The sequence below is a fragment of the Atta colombica genome, unplaced genomic scaffold, assembly GCF_001594045.1.
Source record: "Atta colombica isolate Treedump-2 unplaced genomic scaffold, Acol1.0 scaffold232, whole genome shotgun sequence".
Classification (NCBI taxonomy): Eukaryota; Metazoa; Arthropoda; class Insecta; order Hymenoptera; family Formicidae; genus Atta; species Atta colombica.
The window spans coordinates 5,186-16,183 of record NW_017259330.1 but is presented as its reverse complement, the minus strand read 5'-3'; the positions used below and the strand labels follow the sequence as shown (position 1 = coordinate 16,183).

General features: G+C 41.8%; 1 protein-coding gene and 1 pseudogene across 1 annotated transcript; one reads left to right on the top strand and one right to left on the bottom strand.

The window, feature by feature from the left end:
• Positions 1 to 2,198: 2,198 nt before the first annotated feature.
• Positions 2,199 to 2,997, top strand: LOC108688397 (annotated as a pseudogene).
• A 3,564-nt stretch (positions 2,998 to 6,561) lies between these two features.
• LOC108688396 lies at positions 6,562 to 7,967 on the bottom strand. Its single transcript, XM_018194643.1, is given in 4 exon segments — positions 6,562 to 6,883; positions 6,965 to 7,295; positions 7,298 to 7,583; positions 7,644 to 7,967. Coding segments are annotated over 4 exon segments (1,263 nt in total).
• Positions 7,968 to 10,998: the final 3,031 nt, after the last annotated feature.

The window sequence follows — 10,998 nt, the reverse complement described above, 5'->3', positions numbered from 1 at the left end:
TTCCGGAAGCTGTCCCAGATGTGCTCGATGTAGTCGCCATAAGAGTACGACCTTCGGTATATATTGCAGTTGTTCGATGCTCTCGAATATCGGAAGGATGACACGAAGTGAGCGCGAAATACATTTTGCTACTGCGCGATTCGCGGATTCGCGCATCTTTAAATAGTTATTCGAGAGTCTTGCACAGTCTTTAGTGTGAGCATAAAATTCATGCTGCAATCGCTAACGATACACGTCACAAACTGTGACGCGAAATCGCGAATGATGGGAGGCAGCGCGGAGAAGCGCAAGCATGGCGAAATGCTGCCGAGTACTATACACGCGATCATTTGCGGTTCGTCGAATTGTGGTAAAACCAACGTTATTATAAGTTTGCTCGAAAGTCCAAATGGCGTACGTTTCGAGAATGTGTACGTCTATTCGAAATCGCTGCAACAGCCAAAGTATCGATATCTCGAAAATTTATTTATGTCTATCGATGAAATTGACTACTTTACGTTCTGCAACAACAGCAATGTCATTCCACCGAGCGAAGTACACTCAAATTCTATTTTTATCTTTGATGACGTAGCGACAAGCAGGATGCGGTTAGAGAATACTTTTCGATGAGCCGCCACGCGACCGTTGACTGCTTCTATCTCTGTCAGACGTACGCGAGAATACCTAAACATCTGATACACGACAACGCAAACCTGTTGATCCTGTTCAAACAGGATGTACCAACTTGAAACATGTTTACAACGATCACGTGAATACCAACATGTCATACGATGAATTTTGTTTGTTATATCGCGACTGTTGGCAAAAAAAAATATGGATTTTTAGTGATTTGTAGATAGACAAGGACAGTGCGCTTAAAGACGGGAGGTACAGAAAGGGCTTTAACGAGTTCGCGATACTGTAACCAGTCATTGTCGATTCGCCAGAGACAAACAGCTGATGGCGCGAGCGTGAAAAAATTGCGATGGAGATCGAGAAGACGAGCGAATCGATCCGTAAGAAACCGCACTCTAAAGATAGAATCGAGGACGACATAGCATTGGACAGGCATTTTAAGCCTATTATCAAATCTCTGCAGCAGATTGTTGACAGCTCCGTGCGCGCGATAAAGAGAATTGCGCGACGATGACGCAGCCTCCAAGCGTGAGAAAAAAGAGGAGGAGGAGGAGGAGGAGGGAGAGAAAGCGAGCGAGACGTTCGAGCGTTCCGCGACCCCGAGTAAACCCGATCGATCGCACGATCGTGTACAGTCGATAACCTCCACACTGTGTACCAAAATCCTACCGACGATAGAATCGTTGAACAATGTTTTCGACGGAAGAGTCGCTAGCAACGAAGGTTCAAAATCGGTTGCAAACGTCGGAAAGTCGAGAGATCGACTTGGGTCCGCTGGGTCAAAAGTACGTCGAGACTGTTTTGAAGGGAACGCGAGATAAACAGAAGAGCGATGTAGATTATGTGTACAGCGTTTATCTACACAAGGATGAATTGATGTTTGGCAATAAACGTTTCGACGTGTATCATGCGGACAACATAATTATCGACGATGTACGATACGTCAGTATCGGTGATTTTTACGAGTTGATTTTCAAGAGAATTCCCGATGATCTCCTCTACATGAAAAACGATATGAACAAGTACAAGAGCAAGCTACTAGCGATGAACGCGCACAAACACAAGCATCAATCGCAGGGCGATTATTGAGCAATAGGGAACAAGTACAAATACGTTATCGCGCCGATTGATGTCGATCACACTCAAGAAACAGAAGAATAAATCTGGAAAGGGATTACTTCATGCAATGATACTGAATGACAACGCGATTGATTACATGTATTGGGATCCCAACAAACTAGTGAATCATCTACGATTGCTCGACGCTTCGCACCGAGCGGGCAACAACGCTCATGACAACGAGATATTGTCGATCATCGAAGAACTTCGCGAAACCGGTCTTATTATAAATTAAATCGCGTACAGACGAAACGAGTTAGTCAGAGTGGTGTCAGTGAGAAAAAAAAAAAATTCTTTTGCTCTGTGTATTGCGTTGAATCACGAAAAAGAGATTCAGCGAAAAGAGAAAAATTAATTTCGAAAAACTCGTCGAGGAATTGCATGCTCCGGCGAGAAGAAATTTTCCGCGAAGGCGCGTCATAGTTCGAAGATACGACAATTTGTGGCAGGCTGATATCGTCAAGATGCGTCCATACTCAGACTTCAACAGAGGCTACCATTACATACTCATCATCATCGATGATTGAGCAAGTACGCGTGGGCCGTATCCCTCAAGGGTGGAAGCGAGACGGTTGATGCTATCGTTAAGATAATTCGAGTGAATGGAAGATGTCTGAAAAATTTACAAACGGATGTAGGAAAGGAATTTTAAACGCCGATGTGCAAAAAAATCTTGAAAAAACACGACGTTAATCATTATTCCACGTTTTCGACGTTGAAAGCGTCAGTCGAGTGGTTCAATCGCACGCTCAAAAACGACATATGGGAGATGTTTACACTTAACGGTAATTACAAGTGGATCGACGAGTTGCCGCATCTCGTGTCAGATTACAACGCGCGCAAGCATCGGATTATCGGCATGCGACCTGACGTAACTCCCACGATCGCCGAAAGACTCTTGGACACGGTGTACAGCGCGATAAAGATTGCTGGTCCGTCAAAATTTAAAGTGGGCGATTCGGTACGCGTGAGCAAGTACAAAACGATTTTTGAGAAGAGTTATACAAATTGGACCATCGAGGTGTTTATAATCGTTAAGATACAGTGTACTAATCCGTAACCTATCTACTCAAGGATTATCGCGGAAAATCCGTCGCTGGAGCGTTTTACGAGCATGAGTTGCATCGCGCTACTCATCCAGATGTGTATCTCGTGGAAAAAGTACTGCGCCGAAAAGGAGATAAGATGTACGTCAAGTGGCTGGGATTCGATGGATCACAATTCATGGATACACAAAAACAATGTCGTTTGATAAAATTTTGATTCTACATATAAAAAATATATCAATATAAATATATAAACGTTTTTTTTTTTATTATCCTTTCCATCTTCGTTCTGGAATATACAAATATAAATGTACGATACATGAAATGAAAAATAATAGTAATATATAATAAATGGTACTACATAAAACATAATAATAATAATACTTATATAAATGTAAAAAAAACATGCATTACGTGTAAATTAAAATAATAATAGTACATAATAGTACATAATAGTACATAATAGTAATATGCATAAATGATAAACAAAAAATATGGAATATATAAAATGTAAAATTGAAATACTAGTAGTATATAGATGTTAAAAATATACGATATGTATTATATGAAAGTATAACAATATCGTAATACTAATAATAAATGCTATTACATAAAAACATGTTAATAATATTTGTATAAATGTGAAAAAAAAATGTAAATTACAATAAATAATAGTGTTAGGTGTACAACTTTGCTTCCGCCGTTTTCCGCTTTAGCGGAAAGTGGTGGTCAAAATAAATAGATCATAGAGGTCATACAATAAACTTGGGTATCTGTCAACCCCATAGAAACATTAGTCGATTTGTGTCTGCATCATAAAGTTATTCTCGATTGAAAATGTCAGTTTACGAGCGAAATTCTCGTCATTTGCGGGAGGTTTTAATTTTTTGCTTCAATATGAAGAAATCTGCGGCTGAGGCTCATCGAATGCTCTCAAATACTTATGGTGAAGCCGCTATTAGTGAAAGAACGTGTCGTGAGTGGTTTCAACGCTTCAAGAACAGTGATTTTGACGTCCAAAGTCATGCTCTGTATTTGATGGGACCAGCTCGGCGTAGTGTATTATGAACTGTTAAAACCGACTGAAACAATCACAGGCGATCGGTATCGAACGCAATTGATGCGTTTGAGCCGAACATTGAAAGACAAATGACCGCAATACAACGAGAGACACGATAAAGTGATTTTGTAGCATGACAATGCTCGAAATGTTGCGAAAGTAATCAAGACGTACTTGGAAACGTTGAAATAGGAAGTCCTACCCCACCCGCCGTATTCTCCAGACGTTGCTCCCTCTGACTATCACTTGTTTCGATCAATGGCACACGGCCTGGCTGACCAGCACTTCTGGTCTTATGAAGAAGTAGAAAATTGGATCGATTCGTGAATAACCTCAAAAGATGACCAGTTTTTTCGACGCGAGATTCGAAAGATGGGAGAAAGTAGTGGCCAGCGATGGATAATACTTTGAATCATAAATGTATAATCAGTTTTTTACAATAAAGCCTCGAATTTCGGAAAAAAAACGGCGGAAGCAAAGTTGTACACCTAATAACATAATAGTAACATATATTCAGAGATGTCCGCCAATGTCTCCACGGTAATGTCCGTCGAGTTCGGTATGACGTATCATTTGTCGTCATATGGACTCAGAGCGATTTTCGATTCGAATATATACCTGGTGTAATTTAGATCGTATACATGATTGAGTCATTTCGATCTCTTCGTTCAAACACCACGTGTAATCATCGAACGTTATCGTTCGCGCTATGATGTTATTCTTTACACCTTTCGCCTTTTTAGTGTCCTTCTTGCCATTGACTCTCCGCGTACATCTTCGCTTTCAGTCCAATGAATTCGGCCATTATCGCATTATTTTTGTCCTTCATCAGGCCGAGTACTTTTTTGTTCGCGAGAGGCATACCGACGTTGTCTGCCGGATAATTGCTCGTGTCGGATCTAGTGATATCGTGTTTCATATTCTCGTAAACATCGTCGCATTATATATGGTAAATGAGACTATCCGTGCCGGTGTATATGATCTTGCATTTGTCGCGATACATCGGACATGTACTCGTGGTGAATTTCGTACAAACAGACTTTCGATATGTCGAATATGCACATACCCACATAAATCGGCTTGTCAAACTTTACCTCGAGTTTGCGCATTTCGACGGCGATCAAATTTTCTGCAAAGAACACTGCGGAACACTGTGAAAATTCGGTTTCGCGATCATTGCCTCCGCGCTGTACCGTCCGTCCCATTTTGTTATTAATTTTACATCAACGTGATTGCGCACATTCTCCATGGATCTTATCGAATACTGCGTCGTTCATTAGTTTATACAAATTTTTTTCGAAATCGTTTTTTGCGCGCATTCTAAATTGTATATTGCGTTCAATATAATCGCGGAGCCATGGAGATTGAGCGAATTGTAACACCCGGTGGATCTTTGTTACGCGAAGACCGTGACGAGTACATTGCTGCAGGTTGCGATAGTGGATGACGTAACGCTATTTATCGTACAACGTCGCTAGAAGTTTATCTTCGCGCTTGCCGGCTGTTTATCGCGCGTTGGACAGAAAGGTAGGTCAGTGTGTCGGTCGTATAGATGCTGCGGATACTCGAGATCAACCTCGAAAATATAACCGGTGGATGAATCCGGAGCGATCGCACTCACGTCAAAGTTCACAGCGTCTTCGAACCATTGAAATTCGGCGTATGGCAAAAGTTGACACATCGCTCATCCGTATAAATTATTCACATCGTAGTACATCAAATACGACGATAGTTTCAATGGATCGAACGAACGCATGTACTTGTTATTAGCCTGTGCGTATCTGCTGGAACATTGACTGAGATCACCGCGCTCAATGATCATATCAATGTCGGTGAACAACTCGAATCATGTGTATGTTTCAACATAGCGTCCCACGAGAAACCTAGCAATGTATAATAATGCGCGGGATCGAGACAATAACTCGCGATGCAATTATTGCGGAAATTTTCGAAAATGTCGACTAATAACAAGGCATCAGTTTTCAAGTACAAATCACTGTACTCCCCGAGCGTTCGGATGGAGAATCGCTGCCATACGTTCACAGCGTAAGCGTAATCGCTCTCGGATACGGTACCTGTCAACGAACTGAAAAATAATTCGCGCGGTAAGCGCGTGTTCTGCAATTTTTCGACGCAGTTAATGTATTTGTACGAAAAATACCTTTTCGTGTGAGAAAATCGAAATCCTCCGCGTTGAACTTGCAAAATTCGGAACGTACAATTTTTAATTTATCTTTGTCGAGATATGACACCAATTTATCGACGCTTGCATTTAGAAATTTGAAAGAATCAATGAATCTTAATTTTACACCATTTTTTTCTGAAAATTCTTTTCATTTTTATCTTTGGTGCTATCGACATGTTTAGTGAATGAAATATATTTTTCCTTCGTTATCGGTAGTACATTTACATGTCCATCGTACGCAGTAACAATTTCCTTAATTATAAAATGGGCATCATAGCCCGATAAATTGTGAAATACGATCGAAATATAGAACGAATTTTTATATTTTAAGTTATAATTTGAATGCGCTGGACCGCGGTATCTACCGGTGAGATGACAATGATCGCGAACTCGCGTATTGTTCGGCGCGAACGGTTTCGCGCAGATGTGACAACGCATCGCGCTACAGTGCCTCCCATTGCTGTTTAGACAACGTTTCTATGGGCGGATACGATATTTTTCACGCGATGTGCCAAATCATTGAATTGTTGCGCGAACTACGTTATATAGTCTTCATCGCGATGGAAGTAGTACGATGATAATGTATCGTACGCGCATCGCACGTAATAGCCTATGCTAAGCGCTTCATGCCGCTGATACGCATATGACGACGCATCTTCCTTGTCGGATTCTGTCTTACGTAGGACGCACTCCAGGTCAACATAGATGATGAATGGGACGCGCTCCTTATTACAGTGATTTCCAAATTCGAGCCACTTGTCGTCCTCGCTCGGCAGTCGGATGGCGCAATCATTGATTTTCTGGCAGTCCACTTCGTGCAATTGCAATTTTTCGCACGAACCGAAGTAATGAAGGCGCCTGTAAATAATAATAGAGAAATCATTTTTCATTATTTCTTTTTTACTGTTTTTTTTTATTGGCTTTTCTTATTATACTTACCGATCGCAGAAAAACTTCTTGTTCTTTTTCCTAATAATTTGCGAACTCACGAGACGCGACAGGTTCTTGATACACGTAAAGTAACCAAGGTTGTCGTTGTGTGAATCTTGTAGATACAGGAGATTGACGTGCTTCTTGTCATCGGTGAACCGCAGAGGAAGAACTTGTTTATTCTCGATGCCGTACATGTTGATCGACACCATGTTCAATCGTTCGAATTTAAAAATGTCTTTGAAAGTTATTGGAAATTCGATATCCATGAGATTCAACACTGTCATGTAATGCGGATAAGACGATTCCCGCTCCGTATATTTTTCAGCTGGGTACAGACCATCGACCACGCGAAACAGGCATTGTCCGTCGTACGAACACTGATTATCGCTCATTTCGTCACTATTTCTTGAGGCACTTCGATGTGACATCCCACGCGCAGGGAATTCAGTTTGTTCACATTGATAGTCAAATTCAATATACGTAACAATGCCCACCCTCTGTCGCGTTCCTGGAACTCTTCGAGCGATGCTAGGATAGGCTGGATGATAGGACGTGCTCGTACCACTCGCGCAAATCGGTATATCTCGCTGTTCTTTGTAACTATACTCTTATTAGCACGTTTATCCTTCGTTGCGAATTCACCGTTGAATGCGGTGTTTACTTTTACACTACCGTGTTTTTATACAGCGTCTCGCATTCGCTCTAGAACTACACTGCTAGCGTCTTCTAAAAATTGCTGCGGCTCGATGTGATTAGAATTTATCACCGCACCTGTCAATATACGATTCTCGAACGTGGCGTCGATTTCTCGCCAGACAAGAGATCGTTCGTTGCTACTCACGTACTCGCCATTCGCGTATTCGTCACCAATGTGCACGAAACGTCGCTCCAATTGCGACGTTTCTTTGCATCCGCGAGTCGTGTGATCCTTGCCACCGAGGATTGTCTGTGTCCAACGACGAGGTGCGGGCGCTTGGCACGACAAAGTTCTTCGAGCTGCTCGATGCATCGTTGCAGCCATGCGAAACATTCCACCAGAGTAGTAACTTGGCTGCACTGCTCCAACAGTTCGCGTTCCACTCGCTCATGATTTTCCATGTTTTTTACAGTTTTTTAAATCACGTCGCATTCTTCCACGGAGCACTTGCACGTGACTCGTTCACGTTGCAACATCGTGACACAGGTGTATAAGCTTAAATCTGCTGTTTTTAGTCAGAAAAACACATTTTTTTTCCTAGGAAGAAAACAAATTTATTCAAAGTGCTTGCCCTCGCTAACTATACATTTTTCGGGCAATTTGTGTATACCATCTTTCGGGCAATTTGTGTATACCATGCCAAAAAAATTCCTCATCTTTCGAGGCAAACCACTCATCAAACCATTTTCGAACGTCTTCGTAAGAATCGAAGTACCGCTCAGTGAGCGCGTGGCCCATTGACAAAAACAGATGATAGTCAGAAGTGCTAGGTCTGATGAGTAAGCAGGATGGGGTAGCATTTCCCAGTTGAGTGTCTCCAAGTAGTTTTGGACCATTGTTGACGTGTGCGTTGTCATGGAGAAAAATCAGCTGGTCATGTTTTTTTCGATAATGCGGCCGTTTTTCACGCAGAGCATGGTCACATGCAATTTGATCAATTGTTGGTGGTAGCGGTGAGTATTAACAATTTCACCAGATTTTAACAGCTCGTAGTAGATGACACCCTTTCACCAAACGCACAGCATCGTCTTCCGTCCGAAGCGATTTGATCTTGAGAAAGATGTTGATGGTTGGGCGGGATCAACCCATTTCTTGCGTTTAGGATTCTGAAAATAGACTCCACTTTTCATCGCCTGTCACAATCCGATGCAGGAACGACTTTCTTTTTTGTCTGACAAGCAAAATTTGCATGTGTTTTGGCGTCGCTCCATCTGCCTATCGTTCAGTTCATGCGGCACCCATTTTCCGATCTTTTGAATCTTCCCTATGGCATGTAGCCGCATGGAAATGTCTTCTTGAGAAATACCCAATTGCTCAGCAAGCATTTTTTGCGATTGGGTATCGTCTTCGTCCAAAAGAGCCTGCAATTGACAGTCCTCAACCTTCCTAGGCCGATTTTATGCTTCTTGTCACTCAGGTCAAAATTGTCGTCATTGAACCGGCGAAACCACTCTCTGCACGTTGTTTCCGATAAAGCATTGTCGCCATAGACCTCCACAAGCATTCGATGCGATTCGGCAGCCGATTTCTTCAAACAGATTGAAACAGGAAAGCAAAGCTTCCCGCATATGCTTTTTTTTTAGCGAAAAACTAGACATGATTATGAAAGAAAAAATATATGTTGTTGTCTGAAATTGCGGATGATGTGCACTGGTTAATGTTGACAGATGTCAAACACATAAAAAAAGTATGTTGTGTGCTCACGGTAGCTTTGTACGCTCACTAATGCCACCTATGAGCAAACAGCAGATTTAAGCTTATACATCTGGTATCTAGAATATCATAACGTTCTAACACCTTTTCATTATGTTTGTTTGCGAAAGTGCACTGTTCGCACTCAAAGCATTGTTCGTCACATCTATTGAAAAACAGTTTTAGTGCAAGATCGCGATCACGAAATTCCATCCATATATTGTCAATAATCAATAGTTCGACACACTTTTCATTACTCGCGGGAATCTTAATGCACATGTACCAACCTTGGCTCTTATCTGCGATTTTTTTCGTCCAATAAACATCCCTTATTACTACACTGACATTTCTATTCTACCAATGTCTCTTTTCATACTCATCGTCTTCATAACATTTATCTCGTAACCATGGGTATACTTTCTGTCACGCGAGTAAAGACCAGAAACGGGCTCTTTAATTACTATTCCATGTTTCTCATCACGTATACCTAATTCTCGATCGCGTAGGAATTGCACCGGCGATATTCGCACATCTGTGTCTCTTTTTTGCGAATTACCGAGAACATACAACACATCATCTACAATATAGTCTTCCCACATATTTTCCAGTACTGTTCACAATAGTTTTTTTTTTGTGCTGTGTGCAGAGTGGACACATGTTGCACAAGAATATACTGTACAAAGGTTCTCTGCAATTCGTGCACGACTTACCGTCTAACCTATCGAAAGAACCAATCTCATACTCCCTGATGTGATACATTCCTACATCATTAATGTCATCTATACGAATCATGCATGCTGTGCATATAGTTAGTTAAAGCATCACCCGTTGTATAATAATTGTAGATCACACAATGCTTAGTACGAGCGTTCAACATACGGATTTCCGAAGACTGCACAAATTTTTCTACGCGATCAATTTCATACTCGCTCATATCACTAGCTCATCCACTATCGTCGGATAGCATTTCTTCGTCAGATGACTCTTGGTCCATTATATTCTCAAAATCTACTTTCGTTTCAAGCACTTCGAATACTTTGTCTCTGATATTCGCGAACTGTTCTGGATCCACGTTTCTAATATACTCGGCTACGTTAACTATGTTCTCAACGTTTCTGATATCCTCGACTTCTACATCGTCCATTATGTCCCCAAATTCTATTTCCATTGCTTCAAATAACTTGTCTGCATTCACACCATCCATTCCCTCAACTTCTGCATGATGGCACCATACTTTTCGCATTATACTTATTGCGATTCGGTAATCTTTAAAAGCACCAACTGGTGCCGCGCGTTTATGATCCATTATATATTCCATTTGTGACTTCTTTGTCTCATTATCATCCCTATTGGGTCGCAGTAATGACGACGTGTCACCGATCTCTTTTTAGAAAAAAATATCGTTATCGACGGCTTCTGACCTTGAAAAAAAGAACTGTGAGAATACATCAATGATGTATCACCTAGACAAAACATCTTGTTCGCGTTATAATACTACGGCGCATTTTGGGGACGCAGGATCTGCGACGGCGGCCCGAAATGCATTTTGGAGTGAACGTGGGATTTGCGGCAGCAGCGACCCAAAAACGCATTTTGGAATGGACGCGGGGTCCATGGCGGCGGCGGCGGCGGCGGCGGCGGCGGCGGCGGC